The sequence below is a fragment of the Penicillium cosmopolitanum genome (assembly GCF_028827165.1).
Source record: "Penicillium cosmopolitanum strain IBT 29677 chromosome Unknown utg000013l:1.0-859999.0:1.0-860633.0, whole genome shotgun sequence".
NCBI lineage: Eukaryota > Fungi > Ascomycota > Eurotiomycetes > Eurotiales > Aspergillaceae > Penicillium > Penicillium cosmopolitanum.
In genome coordinates, this window is record NW_026622683.1 from 254,875 (window position 1) to 277,730 (window position 22,856).

General features: G+C 47.3%; 7 protein-coding genes across 7 annotated transcripts; 2 read left to right on the forward strand and 5 right to left on the reverse strand.

The window, feature by feature from the left end:
* Positions 1 to 2: 2 nt before the first annotated feature.
* N7509_014077 (uncharacterized protein) lies at positions 3 to 1,577 on the reverse strand (the record flags this gene model as incomplete). The annotated part of the gene is made up of 1 exon (XM_056638714.1): positions 3 to 1,577. One exon carries the CDS (start codon positions 1,575 to 1,577, stop codon positions 3 to 5), a length of 1,575 nt encoding a protein of 524 aa, XP_056480703.1.
* Positions 1,578 to 4,934: 3,357 nt separating this feature from the next.
* Positions 4,935 to 6,985, reverse strand: N7509_014078 (cytochrome P450; the record flags this gene model as incomplete). The annotated part of the gene is made up of 7 exons (XM_056638715.1): positions 4,935 to 5,137; positions 5,220 to 5,321; positions 5,376 to 5,659; positions 5,731 to 5,852; positions 5,910 to 6,244; positions 6,323 to 6,505; positions 6,586 to 6,985. 7 exons carry the CDS (start codon positions 6,983 to 6,985, stop codon positions 4,935 to 4,937), a joined length of 1,629 nt encoding a protein of 542 aa, XP_056480704.1.
* Positions 6,986 to 8,768: 1,783 nt separating this feature from the next.
* On the forward strand, positions 8,769 to 10,216 carry N7509_014079 (NAD(P)/FAD-dependent oxidoreductase; the record flags this gene model as incomplete). The annotated part of the gene is given in 4 exon segments (XM_056638716.1): positions 8,769 to 9,364; positions 9,376 to 9,592; positions 9,667 to 9,963; positions 10,034 to 10,216. The coding sequence occupies 4 exon segments, from the start codon at positions 8,769 to 8,771 to the stop codon at positions 10,214 to 10,216; spliced, it is 1,293 nt and encodes a 430-aa protein (XP_056480705.1).
* A 280-nt stretch (positions 10,217 to 10,496) lies between these two features.
* N7509_014080 (transcription factor domain-containing protein) lies at positions 10,497 to 12,454 on the reverse strand (the record flags this gene model as incomplete). The annotated part of the gene is made up of 2 exons (XM_056638717.1): positions 10,497 to 10,633; positions 10,702 to 12,454. 2 exons carry the CDS (start codon positions 12,452 to 12,454, stop codon positions 10,497 to 10,499), a joined length of 1,890 nt encoding a protein of 629 aa, XP_056480706.1.
* A 2,572-nt stretch (positions 12,455 to 15,026) lies between these two features.
* On the forward strand, positions 15,027 to 16,259 carry N7509_014081 (pepsin-like aspartic protease; the record flags this gene model as incomplete). The annotated part of the gene is made up of 2 exons (XM_056638718.1): positions 15,027 to 15,349; positions 15,407 to 16,259. The coding sequence occupies 2 exons, from the start codon at positions 15,027 to 15,029 to the stop codon at positions 16,257 to 16,259; spliced, it is 1,176 nt and encodes a 391-aa protein (XP_056480707.1).
* Positions 16,260 to 16,569: 310 nt separating this feature from the next.
* Positions 16,570 to 18,520, reverse strand: N7509_014082 (ferric reductase family protein; the record flags this gene model as incomplete). The annotated part of the gene is made up of 6 exons (XM_056638719.1): positions 16,570 to 17,009; positions 17,060 to 17,638; positions 17,694 to 17,986; positions 18,049 to 18,068; positions 18,148 to 18,277; positions 18,333 to 18,520. Coding segments are annotated over 6 exons (1,650 nt in total), but the record flags the coding sequence as incomplete, so codon positions are not given.
* Positions 18,521 to 20,054: 1,534 nt separating this feature from the next.
* Positions 20,055 to 21,345, reverse strand: N7509_014083 (FTR1 family protein; the record flags this gene model as incomplete). The annotated part of the gene is made up of 4 exons (XM_056638720.1): positions 20,055 to 20,577; positions 20,627 to 21,072; positions 21,129 to 21,250; positions 21,315 to 21,345. 4 exons carry the CDS (start codon positions 21,343 to 21,345, stop codon positions 20,055 to 20,057), a joined length of 1,122 nt encoding a protein of 373 aa, XP_056480709.1.
* Between the last annotated feature and the right edge of the window lie 1,511 nt (positions 21,346 to 22,856).

Genomic DNA, 22,856 nt, shown 5'->3' on the forward strand with positions numbered 1-22,856 from the left:
GATCAAGACGAAGAAGCCTGCTCCTGTTCTTCATCGGCTGTGAGTGAGCTGACAGCTTTGGGTATCCTGCCCCAGATAATCAGAATTATCAAGCTAGCACCAGCAATACCGACTCCGAACCAGAATGTCGCTTTGTAGCTTTGTTCCAACCCCCTATCCTTGACCATGTCCGACTGAATAATATCTGTTAAACCGAGGACTAAGGCGACGCCAAGCTGCAGAACGGAATTTAAAACACCCCCTGCCAGACCCTGCTGCGAAGATGGGACGACTGTCGTAATGAAAACTGTCATCAAGATAGTAGACAGGTCGATGCCAATAGTGCTGAGAATGGCCGATGGAAAGATCCATGCCCAATAGCTTCCTCCTCCAGGTGGAATAAGAGCGAGGAGAAGTTGCGATCCAACGGCGGCTAAGCCAGAGATTATCATAAGGACATGGCCAGGGATGAGATGTAAGATGTACCCTTCAATGATGCTGACGACAAGTCCAACGACGCCAATGGGTATGTACCACACGACGACCTGAAGTGGCGACGCTGACAAGACATTCTGGAAAAAGAGTGACCCATTGACGGAGAAAATACCCCAGGTACCGTAGAGTAGTAGAAGGGCAATGAGTAAAGGTGTCATTGATTTCACCGCGAAGAGTGATGCGGGCAAAAGCGGATCCGAGGCAACATTCCTTTCAACATACCACATTCCGGCAAGGAACATGATGCCTAGGAGGAAAATTACCAGGACATATGGTGTTTTCCATCCCGAGGAAGCATGTGCCGATTCAGTGATCGAAAAAATCGTAAGAACGAGGCCGCATACGATACAAATCGCGCCGAGATAGTCCATCTTCACTTTCTTCCTGGAGTCATTCGCCAAAGCCGAGTATGGCATAGCAAGAATTGATGCAGTGAGCGTTATCGCTGCAAGAGCAGCACCAATCCAAAAGTAATAACTCCAATGTAGGAATTGACCCACGAGCCCTGCAATGGCAATGCCACCAAAGAAGCCAAGAACGCCCGCGGTGCCATAAATCGCAAACACAAGATTTTTACGCGGCCCAGGCCGGTAAAGAGAGCCTATAATCATGACTCCGGTCGGTAGAAACGCAGCAGCGCCGAGACCCTGAAGTGCTCGACAAATATCTAACATGACAGGGCTAGAACTGAATCCTGCGATCAGACTCCATATAGCAAGCCACGCAAGGCCAGCGAAAAAGACAGGGTATCCTCCCCACATATCACCAAGACGACCAAATATGAGCAAAGTGCTTGAAATGACAAGTGAAAAGGCAGTCGCGGGCCATACACGTGAAGCTTGGGGAATCTCCAACTCTCGGGCAAGCGGTGGCAAGATGACCGTGAATCCTGAGACGAAAAACTCGGTCAAGAATTGTGACATGATTATGCCAAATAAGCAAAAGATTTCAGTCCACAGATTGGAGAATGCCGATGGGCGTTCGCGTCCAAGACGCTCAATCCGAGCAGATGGTGATTCATCTTCTGGAATTGCCGGCACGTTGAAACGAGATGTGCTTTTCGACGGCGTTTCGAACGCCCCGTGGGGATTTTCGAGGACCATGTTGTGAATTTTCAATATCTCTGTATCTTGGAGGGCGCCGAATATGCTCGTAAGATAGGCAAATAAGGCACCAGGTATGCCGGTGATATTAACTGCCACGGTCCTCAGCGCTCAAAAATCCAAGACGTGATGGAGAGATAGAGCGGCCGGAGAGCAAGTTAATCGCAACGATTGAAGTTACCAAGACTGAAGTCAATAGCTTTTGGATAACATGGTTTGAAAATGAAAAGAATTATGGAAAAGAGTTTTCGTGTCGGAAATCACTAACTGTTGCTCCGTTTCCCTGATTCAAATTCATAGTTTGATCAAGCCTTAATTGTATGGGGCCCGAGGACCATTATGATTCGTTCAACCTTGAATGGACTCCCCACTGAACTTTTCCAAATGAGGCTGCCAAGACACTAGCCCCGGAGATTTTAGAGTTTCCATTGGCTCACTCACAATGCTCGAACTGATGTAGTGAGCTCATTGTTCGATGTGGTTCCAAGGCGACAAGACACTTTATAAGCACAGCGTAAATTGCCTAATGATGAATCATACGTGAAGAAGAAATACCCCTCGCTAGAGTTTTCAGTACGTGATCAAGCCATAAAGGCTGGCGTACTCGATTGACAGGGGAACCCAAAAATCAAACATCCTAATTTCATGATAATAAAATGCAAAACATGAAGAAAAATACGGTGTGACTGGATTCGAATTTAGTGGATTATTCTCTAAGCAGTGCTACAACGTTGTAGAGTGGGTATTAAGCGATACCGGAGAGTACAGGTTGGAACGGGAGCGATGGTGATCAAGAAACAATGAAGATGTTTTAAGCTGATGTATAACCAATGGATATCATTCTAACCAAGCGAGCGAGTTCCCCCGCTTGAAAACATGACCTCTCTCGATGTAAGCGAGCTTCAAGTTGGCGCGAATGTGGATGGCGTTCTTGAAGGTTCCGATGTAGACGGTTATTCCAGATTCTCCTTTTGTGTGACACGATATGCTGTGTAGGACGGGATAGCCAAGGATTCTTTGAAACGCTTGAAAAGTTATCCAGGTTCACCGACTGCAAGATAAGCCCATACACCAAGCCGAGACTTCATAGACCCACTGGGCGTATTGGTAGGTTCGTGGAACCCAAGAGGACTTGGCTCAGGCGCGATGCTTTTCGACTCCTCATTCTTCACTTGGCCTGTATTTCTTTGCTGTACCAGAATTCAAAATATCTCGGCTGGCGCGAAATTATTGACTTCGGAATGCTAAATGCCATTTCTCGGAATTCCTTTCGACACATCTGACGTGCCATATCCAACCATTCACACCCAAACGGTGTCCTGGACTGCATAATGATCGCTCGTAGCTCCCATAATCGAAGCAGATTTGACGATAGGATTCACCATGGTCATGACGACGCGGAAAATAGACTACTGGAGCCGTCTTCAAAATAGCCTTGGCGTCGATGCTGGGAATATTCCTCACCGAGAGCGAATTCTGTATATCCGCAAGCATTGGATAGGCTGAGGAAACCACCACGACTAACCAACCCTGAAGACCCCGAATACCCCGATACTTACAAGAGAGATAGGCTTTCTTAACATTGAAATTCCGGATCAAGAACAAGGGACCGTATGCTGGTAGAAAGCACCCCCTCGGGACCGGGGCTTAGCAAAATTTGTTTCGCACCCGCGCGGGACTAGGAAGTCCCAGAATTAGACCAACACAGTCACGATCGGGCTTGTGATAAATCGTTAGTATATTAATTCCCTACCTGATTCACGAACGTCATACTTCGTCAGAGCTATTTGAGCCCGTGTTCACAGTGATTTCCGGCTCTTCCTGTCAATGGGCCTCTGCGCTTGCTTCCTCCAGGAAAACACGTTGAACTTCTCGAACATATGGAACGAGGAAAGGTTCGAAGCTCGGGAAGAATGTAGCGGAGCTACAACGGTCAGATCCTTTGGATAGGAAATTGAATCTGGGCTAGCAGCTGCAGAAAAGAGGTGAATGGAACCCCAAGCCTCGTGGAGTGAAACTGCGTCGAAGTGTAGAATTCTAGTCAACTTCGTACCTTCCACTTTTGAAATACAGTTTCCTGGGTTTGCAACGAATGGAAAGTAATTCTTGTTCCGTTCTAGTGGGCTTGCAGTGATTCGGAAGATAAATCGATGGAAAACGGCGACGCGGTCCGGAAGATAGTCTCAAGCATGGGCGACCCCGCGGTGTTGATTAATATCGGAGCTGAGTGGCTGGAGGATATGGCAGTTGCAACAGATGCAACAGCAATCTCATAATCGCAGTATTGAATGCATCTCGCACCTCCGACATGAGGTGTCGTAACCATGGGGAGATTTGGCTAGTCTTGAAGAGAAGCGGAATTGGCCCCGGGATATCCGGAGTGGAGGAGTGCACTCGGTCACTCTCGGTGGTCCCAAAGGACGACACCGGTGTTGGAGACTGTGGGGATCCCATGATGCTAGTTGTAGAGGCCCGATTTGGGCTCGGGGAGGAGTTGAGTGGCGGAGGTAGGAGAGGTAGTGATAGATTGCCTGCGAGACAGCCCACCTCGGTGGGTGGTGAGTTAGCCAATATTTTGCGCGCGGACGGAAGCCAGAATTTAAGGAATGTCAGTCAGATGGAGTTCTTCTTACCAGGAGAGAGCGTTGAAAGTGAGTTTAAGGTAGTTCGACCCCGGCACGAGTTTTTCGTCCGGTTGTGATTCAAACTCGACGCACTTTATAGTGCGGTCCACTTAGCACTGCTCTGAAGGCAGGCAAGGGACGAATGTGAGGGAATATAGGAGTATAAGAAGAGATATCAACATGTAAAACTTCCTCGAGGTGAGATGGGGAGGTGGATGAGAGGAAGTGTTGAAGAGGAAATGATAGAAGAAGGAAGAAGGAAGGTTGCCAGTGGGTTGTCGTTGTTTACTTTTTGCGGAGTGCAAGTCTGTCATTCACGGCAGGCACCACCCACAGTGAATGGTGAATGTGGTGAATGTGGCAGGTGCGGATCTTGGAACGGGCCTGCCTGGCCTCGATTGCTTAATAAACAGAAGTATAATATAACTCTCTGGTATGCCTACCCTAGGTAGTACACAATATCAATGGTTTGATCAATGGGATACCAATAGAATAGGAGAAACAATGGCAAGGCTTCTCCCAGACATAACTGAAGTACGAATCAACCAGCCATCACCTGAGTCAAGTCAGTTATCCCGTCCCTCGTTATATACTATTGGAGAAATATCAAATTGGAAAAGAATACACTTCATCTTGCATTTACATACGCTCCTAGGATGCCTTAAAAATCGGCATGATGACCTGGAAAGGGAATGCTGTTGCACAGAGCCGTCGCATGGGGGACATGCACTTATTAAACTGTGCTGCCATTCTTCCTCCGTGTGAAAATAAGGTTGAGTGACCCAGTCACCAAGGTAAAAGTATCCTTCTTGGCCTCTATGAAAGCAGACTCCGTCTGTCCCGGAGCAAAAGACACATCATATTTCGTGAAGACTTCGGCCGCGACACTACGAAGCTCCATCAGAGCAAGTTGTTTCCCGACGCAAGCATACGGCCCTAAAGAATGTATTCAGAAAGGAAGATCACCACGGAATACAGGTGCATTGGCAAGGTAGTGGTCCGCCCTGTGATGACATACCGGCATTAAAAGGAATAAAGGCAGCCGGATCTTTAACCAACCCTGGCTGTGTGGTCCACCTCTCAGGCAGGAATTCCTGAGGCCGCTCGAAGACGCGGTCATCTGAGAGTGTCAAAAAAGGGAAGTCGGAGCGCCGGAGAAGGAGAGATTTCTAACCTCGAAACATCGTATGTGATGGAATACAAACAATCACGTCTCCGGGAATATACCGATCGCCAATAGAAATACCCTCGGGAGGCGTCGTGCGTTGGGTTCCCGAAGGTACAGCCGGATGCAGACGCAGAGTTTCATTGATTATCGCATCCAGTAACTTGACACCAACCAAATTATCATGTTGCAGCGCCGGTAGTGCATCAAGTTCCGCCTGGAGCTCTTTCTGCAATGTAGGCTCGCTTGCAATATGGAAGAACATGTTGGTCAATGTTGCTGCAGTTGTATCACTACAAGACCAATGTTAGCAGGTGTCAGTCAACATGGGAATAACAGGTATAACTAGGGAAATAATTCTCACCTTCCAGCGACGATAATCAGGTAGGCATCACCATAGAGATTAGCTTGATTCTGCTTATTCTTCGGGCCACGTTGGAATGCATCAAGGATCCAAGAGAACACGTCCGGGCGATCTGGTGTGTTCTATTACAACTGGGTCAGCGATCTCCCGATAGTCATCCCGCCCAACGGATTACAGACCTTAATTCGATCATCGACTTGCTCGCCAATAAATTTCCAGAATCGAAGGTAGTCGGCATTCAACCCCGGAGTCCGCTTGAAGAACGGGAACAGCCATGTGAGATGGCTGAAAAGGCCCACGCTTTGCATATCTGTGTGCAATTGCTTCAAAATGTAGGCCTCCTTCCCATCAACCAGCATATTGAACGATTTGCCAAACGCAAGATCACCCATGATGTCAAAACTGTAATAATTGAACCAATCTGTCATGTTCATGGGCTTGCTGGAAGACTTTTCAATCGCGGCGATTAATTGGTCCGTATAGTGCGCAACGCGAGGTTCGTAATCTCGAAGTGCTAGAGTATTATTATGAGGTCAACAACGATCCAATACCCCTGAGAGCCAGAGCGATGGGGATGAATATATTTCCCTACCTTTGGAACTGAAGCCTTGATCCCAGACCTTCCTTCTCCGTGCGTGTTCTTTCTTATTTCGTTCCGTTTGAAGTGAAACTCTCGGTTCCAGGACTGTGTACCAAGGCCCCTTGCTCACCTTTGCTGTTCCACTATAGAGTGCTTTGACGGCCAGGGGGTCGGTGATTGACAACTCAGTAGGTCCTAGTAGAAGCAAAAGGTTCCGTTAAAAGCGCTTTCCTCTTGAGTAAAGTTAACAGTCTCAATGGTGGAAGCGTACATACCTAGACGAATGTAGTCACCATACTTTTGGTGGAGTTTCTCCACTTCATCATAGAGTTGGAATTTCCTCGCCGATAAACCCGTGACGTAGAAATTGGACAACTTGGCAAGAAACGGGCCAGGAAAACTTGACAGACGATGCCAAAATGCGCGATAAAATAACATGCTGAGATAAAGGCCCAGTAAATGAGATCCCAGAGCTTTGAATGCCCAATTAGTCGGCATAGCAACCTCCAAGACGCGGTCCGGCACGGCCATGCGCTCGAGCACGCATAGAATGGTGAAAAGTAATCCATAGCTCTGGACAAGTCTGAGTGATTTTACATCCCATTCGCCGTGGCGATAGAGGAGAAGGTGCGCTGTCGCGCCGCTGGCGAATGCACTGAGCGACCAGGTATCCATGGGGATCAATGGGATTGAATTGTTTTGCTGGGAGTTTTGAGCAACTCGGAAGAATGTTGACGGCGTTGGGAACTCCTTTATTTAGACAAATCACAGCGTGCGTAAACAAATCATACGACTGGGATCGACAGATGTCGAGCATCCGTTGATAGGATGGTAGAAAGCGGATGCGAGATGACACCCGTCAAACTTTGGAAAATGTGGAGCTACCCGTCCGATACCCCGCCTTTCTTCCCGAGGATTACCCGAGACGGGCACCAACTAGCGATTCTCCTAGCGGGAGACCAGGTTGCTTGTATTCTAGTGCCCAGTCAAAAGAAGGATATTAGGAGATGAACGGATTAATTGGGTATGGTGGGATAGAAAATCATTCTCTTCTTTTACGTTTCTTTACAAACGGTACCAATCTAGTTCTATCGGGAAACATAGACAAGGTGTATCTGGATTCACTTGAAGAGCTCACTGGCAATCTTACCATTACCGGATCTACCCTGGACACATTTCTTGTCCCAAAGATGATACGCCTGGGCCAGTTAAATGTCCTGAGCAATACGGATTTAAGCTCACTCAATTTTCCCGAGCTCGAATCCAATCAATATGATTTATCCATCACGAACTATTCAAACCTGTCAGCTGTTTCGTTCCCAATGCTTCATTCTGTGGACAGAGATGTAACCCTGGGAGGCTTGAAGTCGTAAGAGCCCATTATTGATCACCCTCCTGAAGTTAAGCCAACTATGCTGCAGTATATCCATTGAAAGTATCGAGAAAATAAACGGCTCCTTGAGTGTGAGTGGTCCGGACATCGATTGCAAAAGTCTCAAGAAAGCGGACTATACTAAAAGTACAGACGACTTCCACTGCGAATCCACCTCTACTCCTCGTTCAGGCTTGTCTACCGGAGGGAAAGTCGGAGTCAGCGTCGGGGTTTCATTGGGGGTGATGGGACTTCTAGGAGTTTCCTTGCTTTACAAGCGTAAGCGAAGATAGCAGAGTCGGAGGACACAAGGAGCTGGGTCCGAAAGCGACAGAATGGGTTTCTTGATCAATGAGCTTGATGAGAGTGGTTCGCAACTAGAGGCGCCAGGAACCAAATCTGAAATGGCCGCAGAATTACCGACAGAGGTCAAGACTCCCGGGTTACAAGCAGACAACGGGCAGGACATTGGGAGGGATAGGACGATTCAGAAGCCCACTGAGTTTGAGTGAAAGAGTTCGGATGGAAATTCCAATAGACGTAGCAGGATCTTAAAATCTGCACAATTGTTCGGAAGTTATTTTCTTGTATATTGAACTTTCGGATGTTGACTCTTCTGTGTCTTGACTAGGCATCGTCATCTACTCCCCGTAACCACTCAAGGTTAGAATGACACAGCAAAATATACTTGGAGTCGAATTATTGTTTCCTAATTTTCATTATCCTGTTCCCCTTGACTCCTTTCTGGCGAATTTCGTCGGAAAGGTACGATATGGGAGGCATGAGTACCCATGTGACTCAGGCACTAGAGACAACCTATTTAGCGAAAGCCCCACCATGTCCATCTTCTAGACTCGGCAGGGCAAAGATCATTCTCCATATCCATACTGTATGATAATATATTGATTTCTTCGAAAGGCAAACCGCTATGATTGGATGTCAGCATAACCCGTCCGACTCCGGCTCCGCGGGAGTTCCGTCGCCGATCATCGGACCACAACATAAAGTTATCAGATGATCTGATAACAGTCCTCACTTCCCCTGCACCTTCCAACTTCCACCATCTCCACCTCCACCAACGCAGCCATGTTGGCCCACCTTCTCCTCTTCACCAAAGTATTTGGTGTAGTCATCAGCCAAGCAGGAACTCATCTCCGAGCATTTATTTCATCCTTCATCCACCGCCGAACCTACAAACCAGGCTCCAACCCCAAAAACATCGTCGTCGTCGGCGCTTCTTTCGCCGGCTACAATGCTGCACGCTGCCTGGTGAACTCCATTCCTTCGGGGTATCGGGTTATTGTCATCGAAAAGAATAGCCATTTCCAATTCACCTGGGTTCTACCCCGCTTCTGCGTCGTCGAGGGTCACGACAAGAAGGCCTTCATCCCATATGGCCCATTCCTTCGCGCACCACCAGGTTCCCACTTATGGATCAAGGACACAGTCGAGGAAATTATCCCATCCGAGGATGGGAACCCCGGAGGAAAGATTCGCGTCTCTTCCGGCGAAAAATTCGACTTTGAGTATCTCGTCTTGGCGACTGGATCATCGGCCGCTCTACCGTCACGCGTTGGGCAGGAAGAGAAGAAGGCTGGGATGCAAGCACTTCGTGATCAACAAGAGAAGATTGGTGGCGCCCAGGATATCGTCGTGATAGGAGGAGGCCCTGCTGGCGTTGAGTTAGCCGCAGATGCAAAGGGACAATCCCCGAAAAAAATGTAACGCTTATCCACTCGCGCAAGACTCTTCTCCATGAGGGATTCGGAATCAAGATACATCACACTCTGAGCAAGGCCTTGCGAGATCTTGGAGTAAATCTAATTCTGGGAGAAAAGCCTACGGTTCCGACCGGTGTGACTGTCGGGGATATCCAGTTGAGCGATGGATCAGTTCACTTCGACTATTTGGTTTGTCCCCCTGCGGTGGAAATGAGGCCTGTCTTATTCCATTGGCCTTGCTATATGCTAATATATTAATTCAGATCAAATGTGTCGGTCAGAAACCAAACACAGCTCTAGCAAAGTTCGCAGCCCCCTACGCGTTCTCCAAGTCAGGACATATTCGCATCAAGCCTTCGCTGCAGATTGCCGATGACGAATATCCCCGGATCTACGCAGCTGGCGATGTGATTGACGCCGGAAGTCTCAAGAATGGTCGTTCCGCCATGCAACAGGGCCAGGTCGTTGCGCAGAATATCGTCCGAGCAATTCGGGGGAAGAGCCAGATCGAATACCAGCAGAAGTGGTGGGAGGGGCTGACGAAGTTGACCATGGGCCTTGTAAGGAGTTTTGAAGCAGGATCTATTTGACTTCTGATCGTTCACTAACCTTCCATTTTTTATTCATTAGACTAAGAGTGTTGCATACGTTACCGATGGGCGGGCAGAGTGGGTGATTCCAACAAAGTCGAAAATCGATCTTGATTGCCAGCAAGTGTGGAAATTCATGGGCGCCACCCCTTTCGTTGATCCCGACGAGGAGAAAGAAAATAATTCAGTTACCGAGATGGAGGTTTCGAGCTACCTGCCCTGAATTCCTTCCTATATTATCGTTCGAGCGAGGCAGATAGATAGCCTTGACAAGTACGGAGCATTGCTCAGTCTTTCTTGTACTGTTTCAGCTACATTGCTGTTCCAACATGTACTACTTATGAGTACCGATAGTACTATGATCTATTCCAGCATTCTACATACTATTAGCAGACAGATCCAAGTTGATTTTATCTTATCAACCCGATTTTGATACTAAATCCCAGTGGAGCCTCGGAAACTCCGCGAACCCGATGACATAATCCACCCACTAAATGAAGAAGTCACTCAGTGCCTGGAAATCCTTGCAATTTATCCATTCCCCAGATCCAGGCTTGCTCTTGCGTAGAACCATTTCCAGGGCCGGCGAGATCCGGGAAAAGCGGATCGAGGGGAATATTGATGTCATTTCCCGACAGAACTAGAATTCGTTAGATTGATTGTGACCACCATTGGAAACATATATTCGATATAGAACACAAAACATACCCTGGTCGAAGTCGAGAAGAGCTTGAGACATAGCTGGGTCTTGGATAAAGTCGAACATTTCCTCGTTTTCTATAGATTCCGGAAATTCTGCAACATGGTCCTGTTCCTGGTCCTGTGTAGGAGCGTGGGCCACATTCCCATAGCTTGTGCATTCGATCCGCTGGGCCGTAGCTTGGGGGATTTGTTGGGCGAAACCGTTACTAGCAAGCATCTCCTTCAATTCCTTCTCCATCACCAATCGAGTCAAGCGCTCGAGGATTTCCAAGCCCTGTGATGCGAGAGTTGACTCAGTTCTTGATTTCAAATGTGTCTGCATCTTTATTAACCGTCGGAGTCCCATTTTAGACTCGTGGGACTGCAGACTGAGCGGTTCGATACTAGTTAATATGCAAAGCATTACGCCAGCGGTGAAAGTGTGAATGCCGATGAATGCAGCGGCATATGTATCGGCGGCTAGAAGGAAGATGGGAGACTCTTCGAGATTTGATGTGTGCAATGCAGCATCTCGACACGCAGATAATGAGAAATGCAGGGGATTCGGAGATGAGGTTTCATTCTCGGTATCAGTCCGGGGAATCACTCTGTAAGAGAGAAGGGGGCGGTGGAGGAGTATTCGCGCATTTTCATACGCAAGTTCGAGCGAAAGGGCTTGGAGCTGATAGATGTGCTGCTCGAATCGGGGTCCTGAGGCACCAATGTCGTAGTCCATCTCCTCCACAGAACTGTAACTTGCAGCGTTAGTGCTTGGGTTTAAAGTCCCTGGTATCTCTTGTTTCCATTTTCGAAGCCGATCATCTAAGCGTGATACCTTGCGAATGAGATTTTGCAAATTCCGCGAGTTCATATTGTTAGTTTGAGTAGCCCCCTGATGGCTAATTTTGTAGATATCTGTGAGAATGTCTTTGACCAGAACGGAAAGTTTCGACATGAGGTATTTGTAAGATAAGAGACTGGCTGGGCACTGGTGCGTTGAGTCGAACGTTGCAGGTGATTGACCAGACGATGTAGCTAAAGGGTCCAATAGCTCAACATCGCAATCCCCATCTTTGATCCCGTGTGGGTATCCATATGACATGCAGCAAAATGTTTCGATCTCGTAGATAGCCCACCAACAACGCTTGCGTGTTTCAGCAAGCCGCTGTATCTCGGGTGATCTGGTATCTGCATCACCTGTGTCAAGCTTGCGATGCAAATTCAATGCCTGCGCGACGCGTAGTCCACAACCACACACCGGCCAGGCAAGACCGGGATTTCCATGGTATAGGTAATATGTACCCAGCAGCACACACGTCTGGACTGCTTCAAGCGAGCCGAGAGATACAATATCCAATAGTCTGACCCGAATGGTAGACAATATCCTCTCTTTCAGATCTGAATGGGCGACATTGTGATTTCGCAGAATTTCCTGTCGGTGGGAGCCTGTGTATTGCAGGGCGATTGCAATCACAACGAGAAAGGTACTGATAAACCCGGGATTCGGATATTTGGTGATCAGATCCTGAGGCGAGAGTTTGTACATCTCTTCCCAGTTCCGCCGGAAGTCATCTTGATGAAATATCAATATGAACCAGTGCACGCGGTCGAAATATGTGTCGACTAATAATGAAGCAACTTCTCGCGAGGGAAGTAGTCTGACCAATTCTGCTGTGGCAGAACGCGACCCTTGCATCCAGGGAATTGTCAATGCTGACCTGCCGACTCTTCTTTCCGGTGTTGAATTGATTGTTGCTCCACCGGGAAACGCTGTCGTCATTGAGGTGTCCGGCGTAGAGGAATTATGGAATTGAAATGCCTGCCTCGATCGTTAGTAACCACTCTCTCCACTTCCGAGCACGACATCCGATTATATTACACTCACCCCTGCTACCAGCGACATAGTCGAACTAGACCACGTCTGATCAACCGAACTGTCACCAACATGACCGTCATCCTCATGCTGATCTTGTCCTTCTTGTCGAGACACCGTCTCCCGGGTACCAGTACAGCTTTGACGTGTCTTCTGTCTCTTCTGCCTAGGCCGAAAAGGACTAGAAACCACAAATTGGTCCGACTCGCCCATTTGACATACCACTCCGGCGTGTACACATAGAGTGCATGGGCGCTGGATGTCGCACTTCAACGCGATTAGTTAGCGCCCGCTGCTTTTCACGTTTAATTGGACTAGACTCACTCTCAACTTCTGGCGCCGGCATCTTTCGCAAGCTCGGCCGACTTTTGTTCGTTTTGCCCGTGATGCCATTATCCGATTGGATTGGGAATCGCAAGGACTCGGAGCAGGGGAGTGTTTCGGGATATTCGGAATGGAAATATTCGGAATGGAAGCCCGAAAGGGAAATCTTTCCGTCGGAAATAGGGGGCACGTGACTTGTCTCTACGCTGGCGTCGCCTCTCTTCTTGCTTCTACTTCGATTATTCTTGCTGATACGACCTCGGAATAAATTGCTTCATTTGCTTTTGCTTCTAAGTAAATTAAGAATAAAAGTACTGAGAAAATTGGGAACTTAATGCCGGTGGTAAGCTTGGAGACCGTGAGCTAGGTTTCTTCAGACTCGGACTCTCCAGATATATTTCCGGAGTTAGATTACCCGACAACTTTCAAGCTGGAAAGCGATGGAACTTGGAATTCAGAGTCATCCTACACCTACTATGTGATTGAATCTGTACTAAAGAAGCCTCCCGGCGGACGCCCGAGGTGATGTGATGAATTATTCGTCACAATATTCTGACAATGTCAGCGCCCAGTGTCTCTGCACTAATTATCTCACAACGTGGCCTGGTGGCGTAATCCCTCATTTGCACAATGTTGCAGGGAGGTTTATTGTAGAGGTGATGGCTTATGCAAAACACACCATGTGAGCGGACCCTTTGGGGCTTGAGTCAAGATTCTTGGCCTTGCTTAACTGACGAGGCGTTTTCTTGTTTTTCATTTCCTTGGCCATGTCCTTTTAACCTTTTAGCGTCGCGTAGAGTTGGCTATTCCAAAGGAGTTTAGTGCACTGACTCAGATATATTCAGGGTATGCTTATCACAGTCGGCTGACACAATAAAATCTGGAACGCTAAGTCATTATCCAGCTATTTTCCTCCGCAATTATAGCACATAGAGACTCGGTGGTATCCTAAGAGAGGACTATAGAAGGCCCACCGGCTTCGCCTGCATAATGCCGGCACCCGGCAACTTCCGCTGATATAATTAAGAACTGCCGATTTATGTGAACTCTACGAACGTGCTAGATACATATTATGGATATTCTCGAAGTATTGACATAGTATACGGAGTGCTCCGTGAGGGGTAAACGTGCCTAGCTCCCCGTGAATAGTCACATCGATTGTGGAGCTTCATCAGCCCAACCCCGCCACGCTACCATATAGGGAATCGTCCCCCGCCGTGGCGTTCTTCAAGCATCGAAGGCCGCATCGATATCGCGGAGGTCCGTCGGTATGTCTTGGGCCTCTTGAATACTTCGCTTGGGCATTTAGTGTGAAGTATCGAGGTGGTGAAATCCAAGTGGCTCTTGTTTTATCCTCTCCTGTTCACTTTTGCAGGAATAATGAGGACAGAGGGCTGGAGCTGCGTAAAGCAGACTGTTGGGAAACGGCTGATGGTTAATTCTAATAAACATCTTAGGGGCTGACTTGGGCTTCCCCCACCCCTTAAGATTACTGCAAATCTCCCGAGTACCGAATCGCAGTGCATAATTCTAGACCCTTATCTCCGGTGGGTCTCCACCACGAGACCAATTCGCCAGGTCCCCGACCCGATGTTACCCTGATTGACATCGCCTAACAACGCGATTGGACCATACAAAAACAATGTGAGATGATCGCGAAGCTTTAATTCGAATTTACCCACTATCGAGCGAGCTTTTCAGCTTTGGCCTCGTGGTCTGCAGATTCGTTTATGACCCGACATTGACCAAAATTGGGAATACGCTAGATCGCTGCAAGTTTACATGCATCCTAGTTCCTGGACTTGTGCGATCATTCGCTCGCATCTCTGGTGAATACGAGTGAAGGAGATACCGGTTCCCTCGACTGGTTAACCCTTCGAAGCCTTCTTCCAAGCCCTGGGCGCATTAGCGTCCGGAGCTTGTAGATCGGCGTTCTAATTGCTCAGAAAGGGAAATCTTGTTCTCAGTCTTCCAAATGGCGCGATGACTAGATGGCTATTGTATAGCGCTCCTCTATCTGCTACTGCTACTCTCCATTGAAGGAGCGAGGCCTAAAAATGTATAAAAGGACATGGAAATCCGTGTCTTTGGCTTCATCCAGCACCAAACAATCTCACTTCTCATTTTCTCAAAAGCTCCTCCTCAAGATCTAATCATGGTTGTGATTCACAAGATCCCCATTACCCTCGCCTGCCTGGCATCAATTGCCGCAGCTGTTCCTACTACGGCCAAACCGGCCAGCAAGTTCTCAGTCAACCAGGTTTCTCGTCCTGCGACGAAGACTGCGAACTTCGCTGGGAACTATGGACGTGCTCTGTCCAGATATGGAGCATCTGTTCCTTCGCATGTCGAGGCTGCTGCCGCTGCCAGTGGTAGTGCCGTCACTACTCCAGAGTCCGGTGATGTGGAGTATCTGACTCCCGTCTCTGTTGGCGGTACTACCCTGAACTTGGATTTTGATACCGGCTCTGCTGATCTGTAAGTCATTTCATTCTGTCTCTGTGGATGATTCTCAATATACTGATGAGCAAATAGTTGGGTGTTCTCCAATGAGCTCTCTAGCTCCTTGCAGAAAGGCCACTCTGTCTACAACCCTAGCAAGAGTGGCAAAAAAATTGCTGGTGCTTCCTGGTCCATTTCGTACGGCGATGGAAGCAGCGCAAGCGGTGATGTCTACACGGACACCGTTACTGTCGGCGGAGTCACTGCCTCGAAGCAAGCTGTTGAAGCTGCCAAGAAGATCAGCTCCCAGTTCCAGCAGGACACAGACAATGATGGCCTCCTGGGTCTTGCTTTCAGCAGTATTAACACTGTTTCGCCAACTCCCCAGAAGACCTTTTTTGACAGTGTCAAGAGCTCGCTTGCCAAGCCTCTGTTTGCTGTTTCCCTGAAGCACGCAGCCCCCGGCGTCTATGACTTTGGCTTCATCGACTCCTCCAAGTACACCGGCTCCATCGCTTATACCGATGTTGACAACTCCCAGGGATTCTGGAGTTTCTCTGTTGATAGCTATGAGGTCGGCAGCGAGTCTGGTGCTGGTTTTAATGGCATTGCCGACACTGGCACCACCTTGCTACTTCTTGACGACTCCGTTGTTTCTGCTTATTACTCGCAAGTGAGCGGCGCTCAGAATGACCAAAATGCCGGTGGATATGTATTCCCCTGCTCCGCTACCCTTCCTAGCTTCAGCGTTAATATTGGTTCCTACACCGCTACCGTCCCCGGCTCTCTGATCAACTATGGCGACTCTGGCACTGGATCTTGCATTGGAGGTATTCAGTCGAACTCTGGAATTGGCTTCTCTATCTTCGGTGATATCTTCCTTAAGAGCCAGTATGTTGTTTTCGATGCCAGTGGACCCCAGCTGGGCTTTGCTCCCCAGTCTTAAATTGCTCAATATTCTTTGAGATATTGTGGGGGATTTATTTCGATGAAAGGATGTCTCGAACAGAGTATTTCAAAATCAGGGGCCGATTTTAGGAATGGTTAAATGTTTTTAAAATCCAATGGATATCCAGATATTTGCTCTGAACAATTTACTGGCCGATTGCCATCCATGAAGTATAACGTAGACCATTATAATATCTGATTGTGGCTCGACACTCACCATTCAAATTCCTATACATCAGGCTTCGTTAGACTTTTTTCCCCTCTTTTTTTCCCTCTCCTCTCAAAAACATTGCTTCGTGAACACTTACCTCGGTGTATTGGGTTATAGATAGTATGTCCTCGCGTGCGATCTTAGAAACAGCCTCGCGAGTGGAACTTGTCATTGCAATGGGCCCGCAAACTCCGACTATGACACGATTATCCAGGCTTTCATTGGCGACGGTCGCAACAGATGCAGCCATGATCCTGTTGATATCTGGACGTCCCGAGAAAATGCGATAGGGAGCAAATTTAACATCAGGTTTGAAGGCCGAGGGACCACCCTTTTCAATATCCCTAGCTTCAGAATCTGATATGGAAGATTCTATGGGAGCGCCTGTTGTTTCAATTGGAGATTTCTCCGATACTTCCTGTTGGTCGAGAGCAGAAATGTTCGGGCTTACACTTTGACGGGTGACATAAATGAACAAGTTCACATTGGGGTGGCTCTGGAGCCGTTCGAGCTCTTGTGAGTACCACGACAGGTTATCTTTGTGAGAAATTAGCTTAAGCCAGCATATAATAGCACATCCGACTTACCTTGTTGTCTTACAGCCCAAATGAAATCAATAGTCTTAACAACTGTGTCCAACTTCTCAACCAGGTCCAGCGCGATCGCAAAAGTGAAACTAGCCCCACTGCCACCTGCAACTAAAATTACTTTCTCAAACCGTCGAAAATTGGGGACTTGACCGTAAGGGCCATCTACCGAGCAGCGCAGAACTCTACCCGGTGATCTCTGAGCCGCTTTATAAAGATCACGGGTAAAGCCGTCATATACCCGAATCACGAACTCAGACGGGTTTGATGAAACTAGAGTAAACGGATGGCTTTCGACCCAGCGGATGGCAGGGACCCATAGGAATGCATGAGAGCCTGGCTTGCAATTGATGCGTCGATTCAGTCGTACCCGAATAGCATTGTCGGCCAATGCAGTGACAGATGCGGAGTTACCGAAAAAGTTCCAGCAAATCTTAGCGGTACGGATCAAGCGATCCATGATCCAAAGACAGGCCGTAAATATAACAATAATCAGAGTTGAACTCGAAAATTTTGGACGGTGCATCCCGACTGTGATCACGATCAAAATAAAAAGGATGATATGGAACATATAGAAAACTGCGGATCATCAGCGTCTATAAAATAGATCAATGGTGGGGAGGAGAGAATTCACGTTCGTAGAATCCTCGCATAAAGTAGGTGATAGTCGAAAGGCCAATTATGACCATGGCTAGACCTGCAATGGCACCTGCGAAGTTTTTTACCTCTTGCATGGAATCCAGTTCACCAGACTCTGACCAGGCCGCCAAATATACAATACCATGCAAGCAGCTGGTAAATATACAGGTGTAGCCGGCCACCTTATGAAGGGGTCGTAATTTCTCATAGGAATTGGCAGTCAACGGCGCAAGTGGCGTATTTTTCAAAGCCAGGAAAACTAGGAGCACCAAATTGGCTACCGCGATCCTGATAATCTTCGGGTTAGTGACCGGAGAGGATAGTGAACGTATATGGAGATTATGGCACACCAGCCGAAGCGTTTAGCAATCTAGAAATTCATAATTGTCAGAAAGTGAAGGAATAGAATTGGGTCGAGTAGAGTTATGACGCCAATAGGTAAGGCTTACATAGTTAAGATTTGTGAGATCGACATCGGTCAAAGCGAGAATCAGGTTGACAGCCCAGTATATGGTGTATAGGACAGATCGGCCAATGTGAAGCCCCTTAAATGAGCGGGAGAAGAATCGTCGAATAGATCTGCCGTAATGATTTATCAGCACTCATCTCCAGCTGTGATGGAGTTTTTACTTACCGGATGTTGCGGACCAAGGGACTTTTTTGACGTGGAAAATTTCGAATTTCCATCACTTCAGCCCAGTGGTGTGTGACGAAAAGAACCATGATAGCCCCCATAGCAATGGCAAAGTACTTGTTGCTCCATTCATTGTTCGATTGTCGAAGGGCCTTTACAGCAGCTTTCGCGGCCTTTGGATCACTCATGGTAAAATGTATACTGAAAAGTCTTGCAAAAGGTTTCCAAAAGGCCCGCTTTGAGATCTGATAAAATCAGAACCAAGAGATTATTAACGACCTGTCGGCATATTTCCAAGGCCCCGAGAATCACCGTATAACGTAACAGTGATAGAATTCGATTTACCTTGGAACCGTGCGTATTTCTTTGCCAAGTAGATATGTTACAAGATTTTGTGGGTCGTATTGCATTTCTGATGTAGGAGGGCCGAAGTAAAAGTGGATTAGTACACATATTATCCACGTTCTCCGCACAGTAGAACATTTCACCGGTCATGGTCCGACAAAACTAATATCGGGATGAATTTTCTGGTTGCTGATACTGAACTGATTTATGAAAGCCACCTCAAAAGCGATAAATATTCCCAGTGTTGTCAACTGAACGCTCCTCGACAATTCCATTATGTGTCCAGAATTATCTAAGTCGAACTTGTTTATTCGAACAAACTGGCTGGCTTACCCAAATCTTGCACAGAAGTTAATTGAATGCGGTAGAACTTTGCGGTTACTGCGGGAGATTGAAATTCCACGAGGGAATATTCCCAATCCGGTATATGTAGAGGGTCCAAAAGCGATCTAATCAATCAGATACTAGCTTATCGAAGGTCTGTAAAATACGAAGCCCCATTATCCGCGTCATTCTAACCCCACGGAAGTAGGCCGGGTTTACTTCTGGAACGGGTCTAGGGCGCTATCCAAAAAGCCAACTGATGACTCCAACCACGTTACGTGGGAGAGGGACTTCTTGGCATTACAACTTACAGGAAAAGCAAGCTTTTTCAGAGAAATGACAATATAGTTTTGTCCACGTGCCGTGTATCCCTCTACAGCCTACCAGCTTCCATGATCGAGATAGTCCATGTTATTTTGAACACTAGTAGTATTAAACATGCGTATCTCACCAGCAGTCATTCCTTTTTATGTGTGGTTTTTTCTACCGACTTTTCCACACGCGGGTGGCGGGCGCACGTCGAAAACTCAAACTTCCCGATAACATGCCATATAAGATCAGCAGGGGTTCCGATCAGGCAACTTCACCGGCAGTCTCCACAATTTCTACTAAGAATCAAAGAATCAGATAACCCACGTGCACCAAGGATTGACACCAAAGCTTGACATTACTCGGTGGAGCAGCACACAAAATTACGACAAATTTGCAAATCTCGAAGATACCCATACCCGTAATATTTGTTGGGAAGCAGTCCTAAACTTGTGAACTATTTAGCCTCCCAGAATTCTCGACCTGGCACTAGCACTATAAGAATTTTCAGATTCGGTTCACCATGGGCACGTACAAGAGTGCCTTCTCAAGTAGCCGATAATTCTCTCAGTTAATGATCAATTATTAATTACTCTAGAAATTCTAAAGTAGACTTTTAAATTCCTTCCTAAAGCTGTAATAATTTGCTCTTGTAAAATGTGGCCTTTGGAACACTTGGTTCTCACCAACCACTGGATAAGATTTAAGTCACGAAATATGGACTTTTTTCTTGAATCACCAAATCTAAATGGCCAAAAGAGTAGTCTCTGCCTGCTTGGCCGGAACTTGCATAGTCCCTTCCCTTGTAGCCTTTGGGTCCTCGTAGGGACGGCGAAGAACGAAAGCTTTGGCCTTTCCCTTTGTCCGTTCAAAACGCTGCATGGCCGGATCAATGATAGGAATAGCACCACGCTTCTCACGATAAAACATGAGCCCATAGCCAATCATAACACAGATCCAGTACAGGTTATAAGAGATCACAGAGCCGTAATCGGCAGAATTGGTCCATCCAAGAAGCGCGTTGAAAATTCCCCAGCCACCACCACCTCCTAACTCTGGGTTGCAGCAGTTCACGTGCCAGACGCTTTTTCGGATATCATATGACCCAGCACCAGAGCCAGTCTCTGAGGCATCTCCTCCGATTATATGGTTCCAGGTGTTGTTTTCGAGGTACCAGACACCACGTGAGAAAAGTCCACCAGCAACAAGATAGAGGAAGCAAGTTGATATAATCAGGAAGATTTGCATCGAGGTTTCTCTTCCACCCCTGTAGACGTCTTTTAGCGTTGCAAATATGAGAGGGGTTAGGAACATACCGATAGATGATATAGCCAACGGCGACACCCGCGAGGAGACCACAGACAACAGCCAAAGGAAACGAAGTAGCAGGAAGACCCAGTCCAACACCACCAACATAAACAACCGCCTCAAGACCTTCACGAAGAACCGTGATGAATGGCAAGGTAAACATGACATATTTTTCGAGCCATCTCTTTACTCGAGCTCTCTTTGTCTCATTAGGATTATGCTCGGGCTCGAGAGCCTTTGCGAGCTTGACCCGCCATTTATCCTGGAGCTTTGACACACGCAAGAGTGCAGCCCCCATAATCGTGATAATGATCGAAGCGATAATTCCTAGAACACCTTCCCAAATATCCTCTGTGCTGGAGAACGTGTCCGTTCCAAGGCCATAAAATGCACCAATCATCCCTGCGCCGACGGCAAGACAAATGAATAAACCGAGACCGCATCCTAGCCAGACCTGTTGCCATGTTTATCAGCGTCTGAAATTCGCGGAGAAAGCGCACTTCGGCTTACCTGTTTCACCAATTTATTGTATGTCTGTCGGTCTTGTTCGTAGAGTGACTGTTTCAGAAAAGCCAGAAGAACAGATACTACCACTGTCGTTTCAAGACATTCTCGGAAGCAAATGAAAAACACTAGAAGATCGCAAATAGTCAGCTAGCTAATCATATTATTGCTTGGAGTCTCAAACAAACAAACCAGTGACGGCAAACACGCGATTATCGCCCATTTTGGCTAATAGGAGATTTGCAACCCGGTTCGGAAGGGTGTGTTCCAAAGTATCTTGGTTGCGGAAGAAACAGCGAGAAGTCAAGAGGGACTTTTCGATTGATAAGACAGATGGTAATGATCGACCGTGGTGGATTTCATCATTTGAAAATTACCAGCGCCTTTTCATACCCAGCTTGGGCCGCACGCACGTAGGCCACTCATCTAACCTAATCAGATGTGGAGTGGAGTCGAGGGGAAGGACGAAGAATGTGAGCGTGTCTCATTTCCCAAATCGGCGACAAAACACTTCCGCTTTTTCGGCAAATCGATCCGTAGTCAAGGTCTCTGAGACATCTTTCCCATAGATAGTATGAACCCGACCAATGGTTTACCATTCACCCCCACGTGCGTAATTCCATGTTACGTCCAAGGGAAAATCATTGGAGTCCGGAGATAATATGGAGTTTGATGACAAGTTTCTAATCTGCCAAGCATGTAGCTACATCTTCGCGTCCGGGCTGCGGGCGGCAAGAACATTATTCAGGCCCGACTGACACTTGTTCTTGTTTCAATCACACAATTGCTGCGCCGGTGATCCAGAGCGGTTGTGTGGAAAGTGGAGATTCCTTTGCAAGAAAAAGAAAACCGACAGAAGTTGGTATTTCGAGCGGTAATTTTCCAGTAATATTGGAAGACTTTCTAATCTGATTAATTAGAAATCATGTAATTTCCCGCGTGAAAAGCTTTCCTTGGACGAGATTGATAAGATGGGTAGCGCAGACCCAATATTTTTTGACAAGCACATGACCATCTTCACATACTCTCGATTCTACATCAAGGATCAATATCCATGGATATAAGCATGCTTTGCCAGGTCACGCCAAATTTCCCCTGAGCTGGTACTGAGATAAGATGGACTCAATATGTTGTAGCACATCTTGCAACCATGCATATCGGAAAAATGGGATCCACCAACTGGCGACCTCATCTAATTACCCATTCACTGTGGCGGTATTGGAATTATCTCACCTTTGTCATATTCCGTATCGGTGTCCACTTGCTCGGATTCCCATTGCAAATAAGAAGATTTTTATCTCATCATTCCAATACCCCGGGATCCACTCTTATGTCCGGAATATGCCGTATATGCCGTATATGCTTAAAATAGTGCGTCGCCAAGCTACACTTGGCATTTATCTCTTCCTAGGCGAAGGCTTTGCCATGAATTCAATCAGAGGTCAAGTTGAATTGAATCGGAACGTAGCCAGCTGGCATGACTATTCTTGCGATCCTAAAAAATCCCTCACAATCAGATTTTTACGCTTTCGAAGACTCCACTAGCAGCCCGAGCTAACCGGGGTCTGGAGCACGAGCCCTTGCCAAGCCCATTCTAAAAGGCCGAACTATGGTATGACTGCGCCCCTCAAGTACCGTACTGGTATTTCACTGATTGATAATTTTTTCTCAATGCAGATAGATTGCCAGTTCAAATTATTTCCGTGGAGGATCCAGTTGCGCAGCCATGCCTTT